The sequence below is a fragment of the Achroia grisella genome, unplaced genomic scaffold (genome assembly GCF_030625045.1).
Source record: "Achroia grisella isolate CSIRO2021 unplaced genomic scaffold, CSIRO_AGI_Agris_v1 utg660, whole genome shotgun sequence".
Taxonomy (NCBI): domain Eukaryota; kingdom Metazoa; phylum Arthropoda; class Insecta; order Lepidoptera; family Pyralidae; genus Achroia; species Achroia grisella.
The window spans coordinates 8,493,613-8,513,691 of record NW_026712984.1 but is presented as its reverse complement, the minus strand read 5'-3'; the positions used below and the strand labels follow the sequence as shown (position 1 = coordinate 8,513,691).

The 20,079-nt window shown below is 42.9% G+C and overlaps 1 protein-coding gene across 6 annotated transcripts in view; it reads left to right on the top strand.

Moving 5' to 3' along the window:
* Positions 1-15,806, top strand: part of LOC131849874 (rhophilin-2-B) — a 107,536-nt gene extending 91,730 nt beyond the window's left edge. For all 6 annotated transcript variants that reach the window (XM_059200005.1, XM_059200011.1, XM_059200010.1 and 3 more), the window contains exons 5-16: positions 852-1,005; positions 1,917-2,058; positions 3,154-3,245; positions 3,949-4,098; positions 5,739-5,888; positions 6,623-6,701; positions 7,704-7,814; positions 8,719-8,839; positions 12,727-12,878; positions 13,631-14,268; positions 14,855-15,007; positions 15,229-15,806. In XM_059200005.1, coding sequence (XP_059055988.1) covers positions 852-1,005; positions 1,917-2,058; positions 3,154-3,245; positions 3,949-4,098; positions 5,739-5,888; positions 6,623-6,701; positions 7,704-7,814; positions 8,719-8,839; positions 12,727-12,878; positions 13,631-14,268; positions 14,855-15,007; positions 15,229-15,426 — 2,140 coding nt within the window. In that variant the 3' untranslated portion in view covers positions 15,427-15,806. The remainder of the gene's footprint in view (positions 1-851; positions 1,006-1,916; positions 2,059-3,153; positions 3,246-3,948; positions 4,099-5,738; positions 5,889-6,622; positions 6,702-7,703; positions 7,815-8,718; positions 8,840-12,726; positions 12,879-13,630; positions 14,269-14,854; positions 15,008-15,228) is intronic.
* Positions 15,807-20,079: the final 4,273 nt, after the last annotated feature.

Below are 20,079 nucleotides of genomic sequence, written 5' to 3'. Positions count from 1 at the left end.
AGTACATTGTTAGCAATAAGATCATCAGTCCACATTACTAACAATCCCCTTCCCCCTTAGGACTTTTTTTTTTATGGATGATAATGGAATGGCTCACACGCCTGCGCTAACGGTTTACGCTGGCGGGACACCAGTGGAGGATGATAAGATGAGCATGAGGTCAGGTCAGTTAGCCCATCGTGACAAATTCACCAAGAATTTATCACGATGGTTTCCAGGGGGAACCGCGTGGAGGTCAACCTGACATGGTACATTGCTAGCAATGGGGTTATCAATCCACATTACTAACAATCCCTTCCCCCCCCCCCCCCCCTTAGGACTTATGTTTTTGAACTATTCTAACGCAGTTGGCCGCAGCTTCACCGAACGATAAGGCCGAGTACAGATCTATGGCGAGGCTAGGGACTAGGCGGGGCAGTACCCCCGGGACCTTCAAGCTCAGGGGGCCTATCTTGTCTGTTTGTCTGTCTGTTTGTTCCGGCTAATCTCTGAAATAACTGCACTGATTTAAACGGGACTTTTTTGGCAGGTAGCTGATGTAATAAGGAGTAACTTTTTTAGAAAAATAAAGTTAAATTCCACGCGGACGAAGTCGCGATCACAGCTAGTAATAAATAATAAATAAATAATGTTACGCAACAAGTAATCAGTCTTATCTAATCCAGTCTTAAACAGACATTTAGTGACCCGGTCTGATCGGGACGCATTCCCAGACCCCTGAAAATCGGGGCGTCCCGCGGAAATCGGGACACCGGCACAACTACTTTTATTTTAGAACAATAAAGTTAAATTCCACGCGGACTAAGTCGCGGGACAGCTAGTGTTACATATGAATGTTTATCCGTTCACAGCCAACAGTGCGTGATGCCGATGATCCCGTTGGGGCTGAAGGAGACGAAGGAAGTGGACTTCAGGGAGCCATTTAAGGACTTCATCCTGGAGCACTACAGCGAGGACGCCGCTACATACGAAGATGCTATCTCCGACTTCATGGACATGAGACAGGTATCATAAAATAAATAACTATATTTTATAAATATTTTAAAAAAAATCACGTGTTTAATAATCATTACATAGTATAAAACAGTCGCTGTCGCTGTTTGTCCCTATGTATACTTAAATCTTTAAAACTACGCAACGGATTTTGAAGCGGTTTTTTAATAGATAGAGTAATTCTAGAGGAAGGTTTATATGTATAATACATGTACACCCAGGCGAAGCCACGGCTTCGCACGGGTGTTATTGTCTGTGTCTATTAAAAAACCATTTCAAAATCCGTTGCGTAGTTTTAAAGATTTAAGTATACATAGGGACGGACAGACAGCGACTTTGTTTTATACTATATAATGATATACGCTAGCTGGGCCTGTGTGAAATTTATAGCTTATGTGTTATTCTGATCTATAAGCTATATTATTGTAAAGTTTAATTAAAAACCATTCAGTAGATTTTGCGTGAAACATAACAAACATCTGTCCATGCTCTATATTCGTCTTTATAATACTACTAAGATTTACTATTTAGACTCTAATGAATTAGTACTAGTTGGTAGTTTGTATTCACACATTTAAACTTAACATTATTTAAAAGAGCAACACGCAACTTTCTCGTTATTGCAAAAGCAATATCATATGCTGGTGGTCACTCTATTCTCACAAATTTGAATTTAAACGAATCTGTATTATTGTAAACATGTACAACATTTATTTGAAAAGAATACGAGCTGAGTTTCTTGTCAGTTGTTCTCATCTCGAAATCATTCCGAACTGACGGTAGATTTGACATATCATAAAAGTCTGTAATAGACCTACATGAATGAAGATATTTTTAATTAGAATTTGTAGGTCGCAATGCTACAGGTCCAAGCACCTGACAATAGCTCAACCCAATAAAAAATATACATGTTGAAATTCCAGGCGATGCGCACACCAGTACGGTCGACGGCGGGCGTGGCCCTCCTCTTCAAATACTACAACCAGCTGTACTTCATTGAGAGGCGGTTCTTCCCACCAGACAGATCTCTCGGGGTCTACTTCGAGTGGTTTGATTCTCTAACTGGTAAGAACTTCTTTTTAATTCAGCATAGGCATTTTTTTTTATACCACGATGGTGGCAATCAAGCATACGGCCCATCTGATGGTAAATGGTTACCGTAGCCTATGAACGCCTGAAACACCAGGGGTATCACTTGCGCGTTGCCGACCCTTAAGAAGCCTTGATATACCCTTCTTGAAAAACCAAACATACAAACTAGAGGCTCGACTGATGGTGATTACCCATGAGCACCCGCAACGCCAGGGGAATTGCAAGTACGTTGTCGGCCTTTTAAGAAGGAATAAGCTCTTTTCTTGAAGGTTTCAATATCGTATCGCTTCGGAAATACCATTGCTGGAAGGTGATTCCACAATGTGGTTGTGCGTGGCAAAAAGTTTCTAGAAAACCGCACTGTGGAGGACCGCCATTCGTCCAGGTGATCAGGATGGTATCTTAGTTTTCGGCGGGTAATGCCATGGTGAAGTAGATGGAGATATTGAGTGGATTACAGATATAGTAGTAAATATAATTTACTTTCGTTCCGATCGCAGTTGCACGTTACATACAAACTGTTACTGACCAACAATACTTATTATAAATGTGATGGATTATACTTTTTCTTCATCAATGTGCCTAATAGAAATTCACCAGCTGGTATTAGTCCCAAAAGTTACTCAGAACACTTTTCGTAATTACATCGTGCTCGTAACCACAAGACTGTTTGTGTAAAGAAATATATTCTAAGTTTTTTTTACTACGATGGTGGCAAACAAGCATATGGCACATCTGATTGTAAAGGGTTCGTCGTAGCCTCTGAACGCCTGAGCCCCTAAGAAACCCTAATAGAAGGTATATTCTCGAAAAACCCCTATGCTGTAGTCTCTTGAGAAAACCTCGGCAGGTAGTTCATTCAACAATGTAAGTGTACGCGGGAGGAAGCTCCTCTGAAACCGCACTGTCCGAGACCACTTAGGTTCCAGAGTGTGATGAATTCCCTGTCGATGGCGAGCGGTGCGATGGTAAAATGTAGCCGTAGACATCATATTGTAACTACTAGACCATGTCGTGTATCACGTTGATTCGCCTCTCCATTAACATGTCTGAAACAATAATTTCCAGGAGTCCCTTCCTGCCAAAGAACTGTGGCTTTCGAGAAAGCCTGCGTCCTGTTCAACATGGCCGGCATATATACACAAATTGGTGCTAAACAGGTAAATATTCGTTTAATTATTACTTTTTACAGGTAAGAAAAAGTAAACAAACTTTAAATAAAGTTTGGAAGAAAAAAATCTTACACTATTTGAAAAATATAACTCTTTTTTCGGACTACTCTAATGCTGTCGTGTGACACCCGTATTGCCACTCATGCGTTGTCATCCAATTCGAACTGGGATCGGAATTACGACAGCCTGAGTCGAGGTTCGAAACCCTAGCAGTGCCTTCAGACTAAAGTCGTATCCGTCAGGCGGGAGTTGTCCTTCAGCCGCTCCATAAGTCCTTCCTTTGGTTTGGAGTGCCATCTGCACTCGCCCCCTATCGTCCGGAGAAGCTGTAAAGGCCAGCTGCGGCCAGCATTAGAGTAGTCCGAAAAAAAACATTTCAGAGGACTAAGATGTCATGCCTCTACTCCTGTAATTTTACTACTTAATCTGCACCCTACAACCGAAATAGGATTTCACAGCTTGGCGGCTGAAATAGGTGAGAATGAGGTACCCAGGCATTTGAAATTTTACAGTTTATCTCTGATAAAATTTTTAGTCAATCAAAATCGATTCAATCACTTCTCCCATACTATTAGTCGTTCCCCTGTCTTTAGAGAAATGTTATTTATTTGCATTGTCCATGGTCGAAGTGATATGGACTGAGATTGTGTATGTGTTGTATGTATGTGTATGAGTTGCATGGGTGTCGTAGGAGCGCAGCACGTGCGCGGGCCTGGACGGCGCTGTGGACGCGTTGCTGCGTGCGGCCGGCACGCTGCGGTACATTCACGAGAACTTCACCAACGCGCCCTCCGTGGACCTGGCGGCAGACACGCTGCTCGTGCTCGGCGCGCTCATGACGGTACTCTACACCTGTACATTTTCCCTCGAGGGTTCTCTCCGAGTTCACTCTCGATTCGTCTCACCATTTTTAAAATTTTTGAATTTTTAACAATATTTCAATTGAAAGATACTTTTTATACATAATACAGTGGACCCCCGGTAGTCCGACAATCATTTTGCAGGGCAGTGTCGGACCATCTTATTTGTCGGATTATAGAGCTGCTTAAGGGTCCCCTGCTTATAGTCCGGAATTTTTTACAAAAGAGTATCTTGTAATCCGACAAATTACAGATCCAGTGATAAGATTCTATGTTATATATGTTTGTATGTATATGCACTCTGAAGTATATTGTCAAAGTAATATTCAATAACAAATAATAGACAATGTCGGATTACAAGGGGGGCCGGATTAGACAGGGGCCGGATTACCGCGGGTCCACTGTATGTCGTTTGAGGAACAAAGGTAAATATAAAACTAAATTTCATTTCACACATGTCACTACAGCGTGTGATTTTTCAAGAATATTATGTGTTCTTAAGGGTCGGCAGCTTGTACGTGACAACCCTGGTGTTTAAGGCGTCCAAATTTGCCACCTACGTAATATAAAAATATAAGGTTTTCTCTCGAAACTTTCTCGAGTCTAGAAAGTCAGAAAAATCGGGACAAGAAAAATCACTGAAGAACTTAACAAATCGAGAGTTCTCGAAACTCGAGAAATAAAATATGCTAACAAATCTAAAACCCTACCTTCAACTGAAACACAAAGCAAGTTCCTATGCAAGTGGCAGTGCTTGCTGCAATGATGTAACTCCTGGTGTATGCAGGTCCTGACGTGCGTTCCAGACGCTTGTTTGCGACTTGGGTAGTATAAAAGGGATTTCTGTCAAAATTTCTCGCCTTGAGAAAGTCTGAGAAATCGAGGAAAAGTCGAGACGAAAAAATCACTGTGAAACTCGAGAAATCGACAAATGAGTATCGGGAATCCTCGAAACTATAAAAAAAGTAATGCCGATAACCTGTAATACAGCTTCTCAAAGCAAGTTGCTCGGTGCAAGTGGCAGTACTGATGTAATTCTTGGTGTAAGCAAACCCTAATCTGAGTGCTGCAATGATGTAACTGCTGGTGTGTAGGCAGACCCTGATGAACAGAATCGGATGATGAATTTTGGTCTCGATTGGGAAAACCGTTTTGGAGGAGTATCGTCACAAAGAGTGCAAATCTGATCTCTAATATTGCTCGCTGGTGTTGTACAAATTACTAGTTAGCATTTTTCTAAAAAATCAAAACATTAAAACGATTAGAAGGAGTAAAGATGTAGAAAGATAATACATTTATTTGGTACATACAGGGGCGGATCGTGAATTTATGGGGCCTTGGCCTAATCTACTTAGGGGCTCACCTAATTATATTACTCAACTAACAAAAACAAGCGACTAGAAATTTCCCGTTCCTTTCTATAGATGCGCACTTGCATGGGTTGATCAATCTCAGGGTTGCCGACCTTATGATAGGTTTTTTAACTTAGAAAGTTAAAAAACCTATCATAAGGTTGGCAAAAATATATAATTCAGTGGGGACTGGGGGTCCGTTGTATCCTCGGGCCCCAAAAAGCCCTTAGGTAAATCCGGCCCTGTTGAAGTATCGGATGTGTGTGCAGGCGCAGGCCCGGGAGTGCTTGTTCGAGAAGCTGCAGCTGCAGGCGCGCGAGGCGTCCCCCGCCGAGCTGCGGCGCGACCTCGACATGTGCCTCGACCTCGCGCAGGAGAGCGCGCAGCTCGCGCACACCTACCGACAGCTCTACGACAAGGTGCGTGGTCGTGCTGATAGTGATGATGATGATAGTGATGATGACGGTGGAGATGATGATGATAAGTGTGGTATACGCCACGAACAGGGTACGTTCAGAAATTTATTACGATTTTTTGAAGTTTAGTAACTTTGTTATTGACATATTTAATTTTGAGGTTTGAATTATTAAAGTTTGAGGTTCGAAACGTTGTTCGCGGGGTCAGCTAGTATAGTATATATATATGACTAGCTGTACTCTCGACTTCGTCCGCGTGGAATTTAACAAAAAAGAGAATACAGATGTTTTCTAAAATAAAGGTAGCCTAAGTTACTCCTTATTACATTAAATACCTGCCATTAAAAGTCCCGTCTAAATCGGTCCAGCCATTTCAGGGATTAGCTGAAACAAACAGACTGACAGACAGAGAAAAATTGTAAAAATTGTTATTTTGGTGTATGTACCGTATTTATATTCATATGCATGTAGTAAAAAACGGTTATTCTAATATTACAATTTTATTTATATGTATAGATGATATATAAAAAATTAATAATAATTTTTATTTATATCTCCTCACAAAAATTGGTTGGCAACAGATATATTTCGTTTGTTTATAATACTTTATTGTACAATCATATTATAAATAAAAGAACACACTTGACTTGAATAAAATGCGTACAATTCTATTCTATTCTATTCTATTCTTCCAGTCAACTTCTATTTAGTATTAATAAACATTATTTGATGTTCAGATGCAGTCAGAGGGTGTGTTCAACTATGTGCCATACTCGTGGGTTTCCTTGGTCCACGTGAAGACTGAATTTTATAAAGGTACGCAAAATATAATAGCAAAACTGAAGTGGCAATGGACAGGGCACATAGCTCGTAGGACAGACGATATAAAGTCCTCGAGTGGCGACCGCGGACCGGAAGACGCAGTGGGAAGGCCTCCAGCAAGGTGCACCGACGATCTAGTCGAGATCGCTGGAAGGCGTTCGATGTGAGCAGCGCAGGACCGATCGTCGTGGAGATCTTTGCGGGAGGCCTTTGTTTTGCAGTGGACGTCTTCCAGGCTGAGATGATTATGATGATGATGATGATGATTATGATGATGATGACGCAAAATATACTTAATATTTTTTACTACTTCAGGGATTTATATTATATTGTTTAATTCCCCTAAAATTTGTGTTCGCCGAACAGTCAACAAAGGTTTCCAAGCTGGATATAGCTTGGAAACCTTTTCGAACTCTATTCAACGCCTGATGATGCCTCGTCCAGAGGTGAAACACGACGCAATATGGGTGTAGACTCAAGAACGGTCGGAATTTGATCACCAATAGAGAAGGTCGTAACTGTAGTCAAGTTTCCGCACTGAATATTGGAGGTTATCTCATTATAGGCACTTGGGAATCCGTGGTGAGCTTATTCAGCTGGTATGACAAGTACAAAATGAAGTTACTTTCGTTGTCTGTTCGCTTAGATCTTTGAAACTATACAACGGGTTTTAAGGCAGTTTTTGACAGTAGAAAGAGTGATTCAAGAGGAAGGCGAGTAGTTTTTTATTTTTTCGGACTAGTCCAATGCTATTAGCCGCAGCTGGCCTTTCAGTTTCACCGGACGATAGGTGGCGAGTGCAGATGGCACTCCAAACCAAAGGAAAGACTTATGGAGCGGCTGAAGGACAACTCCCGCCTGACGGATACGACTTTAGTCTGAGGGCAGCTCTAGGGGTTCGACCTCTGCTCAGGCCGTCGTTTCGATACCCGTTTGAATTGGACGGTGGATCGATCAGAGGGCTAGTTCCTTATAAATAAATGGTGAGTGTTGCAGCGCTGGCGCACCAGTACTGCGCGAGTGGGTTGCTACACGCGCCCTCCGGCGGCTCTCGAGAACGACTGCTGGCACTGTACGCGCCCTCGGGGGACAGAACGCCCGAAAATGGTAACTATTTTTTTACACCCAATAATAATACAGATGGCCGTTGGGGCAGTAAAGTCCTCGAGTGGCGACCACGGACCGGAAGACGCAGCGTGGGAAGGCCTCCAGCAAGGTGGACCGACGATCTGGTCAAGATCGCTGGAAGGCATTGGATGCGAGCAGCGCAGGACCGATCGTCGTGGAGATCTTTGGGGGAGGCCTATGTCCAGCAGTGGACGTCTTCCGGGCTGCGATGATGATGATGATGATGAATAACACATATTTTTTTATATTAAAATAATAATAGTAATAAATTTTATTTCATCTCCACAAATTACATTCCATTTTTATTATATAAATGCCAACAATAAAAATCACAAATATAATTTGTGGCAAAGCTAGAGCTCAAACTAAGCTGTACCAGGATGTTAGATACCAGGACTGTCCTTCAGATAAATTTGTAACACATTCAGTTTTAAGTTTAAACGTGGAGTGCACTAAGCATATGTGTGTGCGCGTGTGTTTGTGTGTGTGTGTGTGTGTGTGTGTGTGTGTGTGTGTGTGTGTGTGTGTGTGTGTGTGTGTGTGTGTGTGTGTGTGTGTGTGTGTGTGTGTGTGTGTGTGTGTGTGTGTGTGTGTGTGTGTGTGTGTGTATGTGTGTGTGTGTGAAAATGACAAACAATAAAGTATTGCGATGCCGCTTATGTTGATGTAACTTACACCACTCAAGTGTAATTTTTTAAATTAATTTATTCATAGTTAACAATGAGGACGTACAACAATCCCTATCACTAACAATCCCCTCTCCAAGCTAACGCGTATTTAGAAATAGAAATAATCTTTATTCAAATAAACTTAATATAAGCACTTTTGAACAGTCAAGTTTCTTGATTCTACCTCTTGTATATACGTCTATGTACTTCCACAGGTTCATCAGTAACTCCATTGCTAAAGGACCAGGAGCTGGACTACATGGCATTAGGACGAGCTCACCTCGCTGAAGCGTTAACACTTTACGAAGAAGCGTTAAGACTACAGAGAATGTGCCGGTGAGAATACTAGAAATGTTATTTAAATAATTGAAATAAAGAGGGAACGCTGCCAGTATCTTCGGAACTTTGCCTAAAGAGACCCCTTTTAATACTCTAAAATTAAAGTACTTTCTATGATTACATAGTAAATAGAATAATTATAATAGAACTTGATTGATTATTGAAATAATTTTATACAGATTATTTTAAAAGTACATTCCTTTTCAAGTAATTTGAATAGCAAACAAATTCTAATTCAAAAATCATTTATTCATGTAGGACATTTTAGCCGCTTATGAACGTCATATTTTTTATATTATAATTTTTTCCATACCGTCCATTTCAGCATATAGATCCAATTGAAAAGAACTGGCACAAAACTTAATTTAATTACTTTTATTTTTAAAGTCAGTTTATTTACAATGTATATTTATATAGGTGTCTATATCTAACATTAAATGAAATCCCGAGCATGAACAACTATTGCCATGCTCCTCATTCAATACGTTGTCGCTGGCGGTGTGTGTGTGACGTAGTGTGACCTGTGTGTGTGTGTGCGTGTGCAGCGAGCTGCGCAGCAAGCAGGCGCTGTCGCTGGCGGTGTGTGTGTGACGTAGTGTGACCTGTGTGTGTGTGTGTGTGTGCAGCGAGCTGCGCAGCAAGCAGGCGCTGTCGCTGGCGGTGTGTGTGTGACGTAGTGTGACCTGTGTGTGTGTGTGTGTGTGTGTGCAGCGAGCTGCGCAGCAAGCAGGCGCTGTCGCTGGCGGTGTGTGTGTGACGTAGTGTGACCTGTGTGTGTGTGTGTGTGTGTGCAGCGAGCTGCGCAGCAAGCAGGCGCTGTCGCTGGCGGTGTGTGTGTGACGTAGTGTGACCTGTGTGTGTGTGTGCGTGTGCAGCGAGCTGCGCAGCAAGCAGGCGCTGTCGCTGGCGGTGTGTGTGTGACGTAGTGTGACCTGTGTGTGTGTGTGTGTGTGTGCAGCGAGCTGCGCAGCAAGCAGGCGCTGTCGCTGGCGCTGTGTGTGTGACGTAGTGTGACCTGTGTGTGTGTGTGTGTGCAGCGAGCTGCGCAGCAAGCAGGCGCTGTCGCTGGCGGTGTGTGTGTGACGTAGTGTGACCTGTGTGTGTGTGTGTGTGCAGCGAGCTGCGCAGCAAGCAGGCGCTGTCGCTGGCGGTGTGTGTGTGACGTAGTGTGACCTGTGTGTGTGTGTGTGTGCAGCGAGCTGCGCAGCAAGCAGGCGCTGTCGCTGGCGGTGTGTGTGTGACGTAGTGTGACCTGTGTGTGTGTGTGTGTGTGTGCAGCGAGCTGCGCAGCAAGCAGGCGCTGTCGCTGGCGGTGTGTGTGTGACGTAGTGTGACCTGTGTGTGTGTGTGTGTTCAGCGAGCTGCGCAGCAAGCAGGCGCTGTCGCTGGCGGTGTGTGTGTGACGTAGTGTGACCTGTGTGTGTGTGTGTGTGTGCAGCGAGCTGCGCAGCAAGCAGGCGCTGTCGCTGGCGGTGTGTGTGTGACGTAGTGTGACCTGTGTTTGTGTGTGTGTGTGCAGCGAGCTGCGCAGCAAGCAGGCGCTGTCGCTGGCGGTGTGTGTGTGACGTAGTGTGACCTGTGTGTGTGTGTGTGTGCAGCGAGCTGCGCAGCAAGCAGGCGCTGTCGCTGGCGGTGTGTGTGTGACGTAGTGTGACCTGTGTGTGTGTGTGTGTGCAGCGAGCTGCGCAGCAAGCAGGCGCTGTCGCTGGCGGTGTGTGTGTGACGTAGTGTGACCTGTGTGTGTGTGTGTGTGTGCAGCGAGCTGCGCAGCAAGCAGGCGCTGTCGCTGGCGGTGTGTGTGTGACGTAGTGTTACCTGTGTGTGTGTGTGTGTGTGTGCAGCGAGCTGCGCAGCAAGCAGGCGCTGTCGCTGGCGGTGTGTGTGTGACGTAGTGTGACCTGTGTGTGTGTGTGTGTGTGCAGCGAGCTGCGCAGCAAGCAGGCGCTGTCGCTGGCTGTGTGTGTGTGACGTAGTGTGACCTGTGTGTGTGTGTGTGTGCAGCGAGCTGCGCAGCAAGCAGGCGCTGTCGCTGGCGGTGTGTGTGTGACGTAGTGTGACCAGTGTGTGTGTGTGTGTGCAGCGAGCTGCGCAGCAAGCAGGCGCTGTCGCTGGCGGTGTGTGTGTGACGTAGTGTGACCTGTGTGTGTGTGTGTGTGTGTGCAGCGAGCTGCGCAGCAAGCAGGCGCTGTCGCTGGCGGTGTGTGTGTGACGTAGTGTGACCTGTGTGTGTGTGTGTGTGTGCAGCGAGCTGTGCAGCAAGCAGGCGCTGTCGCTGGCGGTGTGTGTGTGACGTAGTGTGACCTGTGTGTGTGTGTGTGTGCAGCGAGCTGCGCAGCAAGCAGGCGCTGTCGCTGGCGGTGTGTGTGTGACGTAGTGTGACCTGTGTGTGTGTGTGTGTGTGTGCAGCGAGCTGCGCAGCAAGCAGGCGCTGTCGCTGGCGGTGTGTGTGTGACGTAGTGTGACCTGTGTGTGTGTGTGTGTGCAGCGAGCTGCGCAGCAAGCAGGCGCTGTCGCTGGCGGTGTGTGTGTGACGTAGTGTGACCTGTGTGTGTGTGTGTGTGCAGCGAGCTGCGCAGCAAGCAGGCGCTGTCGCTGGCGGTGTGTGTGTGACGTAGTGTGACCTGTGTGTGTGTGTGTGTGCAGCGAGCTGCGCAGCAAGCAGGCGCTGTCGCTGGCGGTGTGTGTGTGACGTAGTGTGACCTGTGTGTGTGTGTGTGTGTGCAGCGAGCTGCGCAGCAAGCAGGCGCTGTCGCTGGCGGTGTGTGTGTGACGTAGTGTGACCTGTGTGTGTGTGTGTGCAGCGAGCTGCGCAGCAAGCAGGCGCTGTCCCTGCGGTGTGTGTGTGACGTAGTGTGACCTGTGTGTGTGTGTGTGTGCAGCGAGCTGCGCAGCAAGCAGGCGCTATCGCTGGCGGTGTGTGTGTGACGTAGTGTGACCTGTGTGTGTGTGTGTGTGTGTGCAGCGAGCTGCGCAGCAAGCAGGCGCTGTCCCTGCGGTGTGTGTGTGACGTAGTGTGACCTGTGTGTGTGTGTGTGTGTGTGCAGCGAGCTGCGCAGCAAGCAGGCGCTGTCGCTGGCGGTGTGTGTGTGACGTAGTGTGACCTGTGTGTGTGTGTGTGTGTGCAGCGAGCTGCGCAGCAAGCAGGCGCTGTCGCTGGCGGTGTGTGTGTGACGTAGTGTGACCTGTGTGTGTGTGTGTGTGTGTGTGCAGCGAGCTGCGCAGCAAGCAGGCGCTGTCGCTGGCGGTGTGTGTGTGACGTAGTGTGACCTGTGTGTGTGTGTGTGCAGCGAGCTGCGCAGCAAGCAGGCGCTGTCCCTGCGGTGTGTGTGTGACGTAGTGTGACCTGTGTGTGTGTGTGTGTGTGTGTGCAGCGAGCTGCGCAGCAAGCAGGCGCTGTCGCTGGCGGTGTGTGTGTGACGTAGTGTGACCTGTGTGTGTGTGTGTGTGTGTGTGCAGCGAGCTGCGCAGCAAGCAGGCGCTGTCCCTGCGGTGTGTGTGTGACGTAGTGTGACCTGTGTGTGTGTGTGTGTGTGTGTGCAGCGAGCTGCGCAGCAAGCAGGCGCTGTCCCTGCGGTGTGTGTGTGACGTAGTGTGACCTGTGTGTGTGTGTGTGTGTGTGTGTGTGCAGCGAGCTGCGCAGCAAGCAGGCGCTGTCGCTGGCGGTGTGTGTGTGACGTAGTGTGACCTGTGTGTGTGTGTGTGTGTGTGTGCAGCGAGCTGCGCAGCAAGCAGGCGCTGTCCCTGCGGTGTGTGTGTGACGTAGTGTGACCTGTGTGTGTGTGTGTGTGTGTGTGTGCAGCGAGCTGCGCAGCAAGCAGGCGCTGTCGCTGGCGGTGTGTGTGTGACGTAGTGTGACCTGTGTGTGTGTGTGTGTGTGTGTGCAGCGAGCTGCGCAGCAAGCAGGCGCTGTCGCTGGCGGTGCGCGCGCAGCTGGAGCGCGCGGCCCGCGAGCGCCCGTCCGGTCGCCCGCTGGACCCGCGCGGGCCGCACGACCCGGACGACTTCGCGGACCTGCTCGACGCGCCGCACATACACCGTGAGTATGCACGCCGACCGAACATATTCATAAATAACTATCACCTGCGACGTCTAATCTAGATCTGTGCTCATGATTTCACTGTTCGGTCCACCACTTCGTCGATAGTTGTCAGTTGGCTCTTACTACTCCACCGGGGATCGAGCATTAACAATCTCTTACATGAATCTCTTACAATCTCTTACTATGGGATCATTCATAAATTACGTCTCACGTTAAAAGGGGGCAAGGTGTGTGACAAAAAGGTGACAAGGCCACATTTAAATTTTAGTATAAGACCTTGTCACTTTGTCACATCTTGTAGCACGAAATGTGACAAGGTCACATTTAAATTTAAGTTTTAAACCTTACATCTTCTGTGACAAAATGTGACAAGGTCACATTTCAATTTGAATTTAAGACCTTATCACATCTTGCATGATAAAATGTGACAGAATCACATTTAAATTTTAGTTTTAAACTTTGTCACACTTTGTCACATCTTGTGTGACAAAGTCACATTTCTTAGTAAATTACGTCATAGTAAATTAGTGCTAGTTGATAGTTTGTATTCACACATTTCAACTTAATAATGTAAAGTTCCAACAAAAATATTTAAAAGAAAAACACGCAAGTTTCTTGCTCATTCTTCTTGTGACGAGACAGCTTTCCAAATGAGCTGTAGATTAAAAAAATAAGTCTATTCAAAAGTGCATAAATGTATTTTTATTTGAATAAACCATTTTCTATTCTATTCTTTCCTAATCCCACAGCATCATCGAAATTCCAACTGTCCCTAACACCACCGGATTTCGCCCAGCACCGAGTCGAGGATCTGTTCAAATCTCTCGGCCCGATCGCCATATTCTCAGCTAAGCGGCACTGGAGTGCGCCCCGACTCGTCCAACTCCAAAAGAACGGCGACAAACGGCTAAACGGCAGACCAGAAAAACGGAACGGCAGACTGGACGAGCAGGAACACAGAAACGGGAAGAGAACAGAGAAGCGCGACAGATCCGAAGATAACAGCACTTATTACAATCAAGTGATAAGAAGCGATGAGAAGTACACAGAAGAATATGAGAAGAAGAAACTGCATAGAGTGACAAAACAAAATGGCGTCTATATAAACAGTTATAATAATAATAATAACTACGATTATCACCCGAAAGTTTTGGATTATGATAAAGATTATAATTGTAGGAATAAACCGGGTGTTGAGAATGGGGTTTGTAAACACGAGGTCAATGGGAAGGTGAACGGGAGGGAAAGGAAGAAAGGAGAGCTGAGGAGAGTGGCCAGTGAATACAACGTGTCCAATGGAAAGTCGGATGGTGATGGGTTTGGATTCTCCGTGAGAGGAGACGCGCCTGTCATCATCGCTGCGGTGGAACCCAATTCATTGGCTGATGTAAGTGAAAATTTAACATTTATAAATGCAACCTCGGTGATCTAGTAGTATGCAGCCCCCGCTCTACTTTCGATGGTCGCAAGTTCGGTTCCTTGCACAACATTTATATTAATGTTTGTATCGGTCTGGCTGTTTTCTATTTATTGCGTAGTACTCATAACACAGGCTCTGCTAAGCTTGGGACTATATGGCCACCGCCGTCTTAAACTAGGCTGGGGCCGTTGGGCACACAAGAATTCGGGGCCCTTATGGAAAGTAAAAAAGAAAAAAAATAGGAATAGGCGAAGTAATCGGTATAATGGCGTAGTATATGCCTTGTGATAACCTTCTGATAACATTACTGAATTGTGAAAAAAGTGTAGTGTGCCCGACAAAAATCTTTTGAGAATATTCCCATTGCGTCTTCCAGTCCGCGGTCGCCACTCGAGGACTTTACTGCCCCAACGGCCATCTGTCCTACGAGCTATATGCCTGCCCATTGCCACTTCAATGTCGCAATTCTTCGGGCTATGTCGGTCACTCTGGTTCTTCTGCGGATCTCCTCATTTCTGAATCACTATTTAAAAATACCAAATTTATTTTACAGATTGGCGGTATGCGAGAAGGCGACTTCATAATATCGATAGGTGATAAAGACGTCAAATGGAGTTCTCATGATGAGGTGGTGAGGCTCATACAGCAGACTGGAGACACCCTCACCATGCGGCTAGCATCACCCATGGACAAAAGCTGCCTCAAGGTAAACCATAGACAATTCAAACATACTGATAAATCTAAAAAACTTACCAAAGATTGTTGAAAGTCACTGAGTAAAAACATTTTGTTTTGTGGATGATAATGATATGGTGCACCATCATACGCTAACGGAGCACCAGTGGAGGATGATAAGATGACTGAGGTCAGATCAGTTAGCAATAAAGTGTTATAAAACAATAAATAAATAAGCTCAATTTATGACAGGCCTCCCCAGAAACTACCCGGCAGTCGAACTCCAACCAGGGCTCCGTATCGGCCGCGTCCACAGCGTCCAGCGGATCCACGGCCGTGACTGCTCGTTCATCCGCACGACGGGCGCCATCTTGGAATCCCTTCCGAAGACACACGACCAGAGACACGAGCTCCCACCGAGGCTCTCACACTAACGTAATATTCAGATAACCGCCATCTATTGGCTGCGTTCGGTAATGTACAGCGCCATCTATCGGCTGCCCCGCGAAATGTCGGGAAACAAGTTATTGAATAGACTGATATATCGTCACCAATGTTTAATAGCTCTTTATGTAGTTAGAATTCTTTGGAGTATACCAAAATATAAGCAAGTTATAGAGAACACGTTCAGATAAACACCATCTATCATTCGGTAATGAACAGCGCCATCTATCGGCTGCCCCTCGAACAGTCGTTGAATAAATTGATATATTTTCACCAACGTTTAATAACTCTTTATATGGTTAAGATTTTTTGGAGTACACTAAAATATAAGCAAGTTATAGAGAACAAATTCAGATAAACGCCATCTATCATTCGAAGCTAACAGATCATATATACTCTCTAATGGATTCTCTATAACATCAAAAAAAACTTGTCAATTAAAAAAAAACATTTTTTTTACTAAAAAAAAACTTTCAACTTATATACATGATAATTAAAAATAATGTTTTACGTAAACTAGATTTATTTTCTGTCTCATTGTTGGTGTGAGCTAAAAATCTTTCTCAACTTACCAAAAATCTTTATTTTAATAAAAAAAAACTTTCTCAACTCTATATTAAATAATTGCAAAGTGTAATAAGTTAATAATTACCTATTATATTTTTCTCTAACATGAATTTTGGTATTATGACTCAAAAATATATATATATTTTAACATCTTTTTAATCCCACATATATGAAGCTTTGTTGTAAATGTTGTTAAACAATAACCCAATTAAAATTTGATCATGAACTTGAACAACAAAATGGAGGACAAAATATTTTGAACTGTTCTTACTAAAGTCTGCGGAAATGAGTTTGCATGACGTTTGAATATGTCAATTTACCACATTATGGGGAAAATTGTTCAGTTTCATTAATGTAACTGGCTTTTGGGGAACCTTTTATAACCGTATTAATTCTTTTCAAGTAAACTGTCGCATCTTTATAGCAAATAAAAGACGTGTACAGTTATTTTAGTGTTGATTTAAAGTCGTGGAAGCATTAATCGACAGTCGATAAAGACAGGTGTAAACATATCAATCATATAGGTAGTTAATACATTCATTTTATTGTATATAATATAAACTTATATATGTATATCAGTTTGGTCTTGGTATCAGAAAATATTTTTAAAAAAATGTGTATAATATTATAGCGGGAAAACCAAACTGTCATTTACGTAAGTATATATTCGCGCGCTCAATAACAAACTGCATTAAATCTAAAAATAAAATAATGAAAACTCGACTTTAATTCATTATGTTTAAAGTTTAAAACTCCTCAATGTCCTGTTTCCACATATTTGTTTTTACTCAGTTACAAACCGCATTAAGTCCTAAAGAAAATTATGGAAACTCAACTTTAAAACATTATTCTTAAAGTTTAAAATTCTTTAATGCCGTGTTTCCACATATTTGTTTTTACTCAATACTCAATTGCATTTCTTAAAAATGTTGGAAAACATATTACGCCGACCCCAAATAAATGGGATAAGGAAGAAGCAGATGATGATGATGTTGGAAAATCGACTTTAAAACGATTTTCTTAAAGTTTAGAATTCTTTAAAGTTGAGTTTGCAGATATTATTTTTTTAGTCGATGCAGTTACTTTTTAAGAGCGCGAGTGAATGTATACAGTATTTTTAGGTTATATATTTATATCTTTAGGTTTGAGAATATAAATATTTGGTTGTGATCGATGTGGAAGTCAATAATTTTATTCTGTTATATAAAATTGATCGCACCCAAATGTTATATATTGTAGCTATAATTTAGGTTGAGTTTGTCACAAGTTGATTTTGTTTTGTATAAAGACTACTTATATGTTATGTTGTAAGAGTGTATATCTGTATAAAATGTAAGTGAAAAGTTATATTAATATTATGTATAAATTGTTATGGATCACAGAAACATCTTTGGAACAATAAAGTTTATTTAAAGGAGTTCATTTATTATTTAACTAGCTGTGCCTGTCGTTACACCTGCGTGAAATTTATAGCCTGTGGGATCAAATCAGGGGCGGATCTACTTAAGGGCTTTTTGGGCTGCAGCCGAGGACCCCCAGGCCCCACTAAAACGATATCATTACATAGTATAAAACAAAGTCGCTGTCGCTGTCTATCCGTCCCTATGTATGCTTAAATCTTTAACTACGCAACAGATTTTGAAGCGGTTTTTTTAATAAATAGAGTGATTCAAGAGGTAGGTCTATATTTATGATATATGTACACCCGAGAGAAGCCGGGGCGAGTAGCTAGTTTAGAATATTCAAAAATATCTAGATTGTTAAAAAACCTATCATAAGGTTGGCAACACTGAGATCAATCAACCGATGCAAGTGCGCGTCTATAGAAAGGAACGGGGAGTTTCTGGTGGCTTGTTTTTGGTCGGTTATTTTTTTAGTTGAGTAATATAATTAGGTAGGTCACTAATCAGATTTAGTGCAGGGCACCACAAATACACGATCCGCCCCTGGCCTGTGTTATTCTGATAAGCTATATTACTGTAAAATTTCATTAAAATCCGCTCAGTAATTTTTGCGTGAAAGAGTAACAAACATCCGTCTGTCCATACATACTCACAAAATATCGCGTTTATAATATTAACTAGCTTTTACCCGCGGCTTCGCTCGCGTTAATTTATCCCCTTAGGGGTGGAATTTATCAAAATCCTTAGGGGATGCCTTCGTCATAGTAGCTTTATGCATGCAAAGTCTCAGCCCGATCGGTTTAAAATTGACAAAGTTTCATACAAAATTTCATCCTCTATTTTATCCCCTTGGAAAGAAGAATTTTGATTAATTCTACCCATTAATCAAAATTCTTTCTTAGCGGATGCCTACGTCATAACATCTACCTGCATGCCAAATTTCAGTCCGATCCGTCCAGTGGTTTGGGCTGTGCGTTGATAGATTATTATGTCAGTCAGTCACCTTTGAGTTATATATATTTAGATTTTTATAATAATGTGGTTACATTATGTACCAAAAATAACATACGTATGTATTTATTTTTGCTGAGAAGGTTAAACATAAAATTTAATACCTTTTACTTCAATTATCTTATTTATTAAATTCACAATATATTTTTAATCATTAACTTACAACTTCTGCTTCAAATTTCGAACTCCAGACTGGATATACGGAGCTGCCGACAAGGACAGAGAGAGGACTAGACAGTGTGAGAGACAAGGACTTTGGATAAATGACCGTTATTTCCATAGATGATATACATACAACTAGAGAGCAGCGTAACTAACACAAATATCTCCGTCTCAACTGTTGCTGATCTACTCTCGCTCTCACTGCGTTCCGTGAATACTGTTTATGTTTTATGGTTGCCTGGTACTTTGAAACAATTTCACACAACTCGAATCTTTAAATGGACTCACAATTTCTGCTTAAATAATTATCAGACCGGATATAATAAATAATATAAAAAATGACGATGGACACGTGATGTCAATGACTCTATACTATAGCTGAGAGAGTTATCTCCGTCTCAACTGTTGCTGATCTACTCTCGCTCTCACTGCGTTCCGTGAATACTGTTTATGTTTTATGGTACCCTAGTACTTTGAAATAAATATTGGTTTTTCTTTGCACAACTCGAATCTTAAAATGGACTTGATTTGACTCACAATTTCTGCTTAAATAATTATCAGAGACGATGGACACGTGATGTCAATATGACTCTATAGTGTAGCTGAGAGAGTTATCTCCGTCTCAACTGTTGCTGATCTCTGCTCAGCACGTTCCGTGAATACTGATCTTTTTTTGTTTCGATTTATGCTTGCCTGGTACTTTGAAATAATTGTTGGGTAATTTGTCATATTTTTTTTAATGCGTTCACTTTGAACGTATCTAAAATAAATAAATCATATCCAGAACGCCCAATGATTTTTTTTACTTCTCAGATATATGACACTTAGTACACTTTATTCAGACTCGATTAAGAATTTTGGAGAGATCATTTAAATAATATGCAAAGAGATATAATCGTAGTTTATTTTTTGAGTGACATTAAAAAGCAATAAGTACCTACATTGTACATGCGTTTTTATATTATGGAATTTAGACACTTGCCAATAAACTATCATAATTTCATATATTAAACTGTACAAACTCCTAGCACATACTTAAAATGGATTTAATCATTGCCTACAAAAGCCAGTCTATATTCATTTCTACTCAAAATGTTGATCATCTGACCGGAAATAATAATATTAAGTCATAAATTCACAATATACAACTCACTGCGTTCCGTGAATACTGTTCTAATTTTATGCTCGCCTGGTACTTTGATATAAATGTTAATTTTCCTTACCATTAAAATCAGGGTACGACGTATCTAAAATATCAGCCAAAAATAATGCAAATGTTTGTACTATGCGAGGAACCAAACTCATCTTCTTATTTTTTGCTTGCCTAGTACTTTGAAAAATCAAATATAATGCCACCCAAAAATAATACACATATTTGTACTATGAGAGGAACCGAACCCGCAAACATCGAAAAGTAAATCGTTAAATTCTAATGTTTATGGGCGCAGCTAGCCTTGAAAGCTTCCTGAACTTTAGGGGGCGAGTAGAAATGGTACTTTAAAGCCCCGGAAGGATA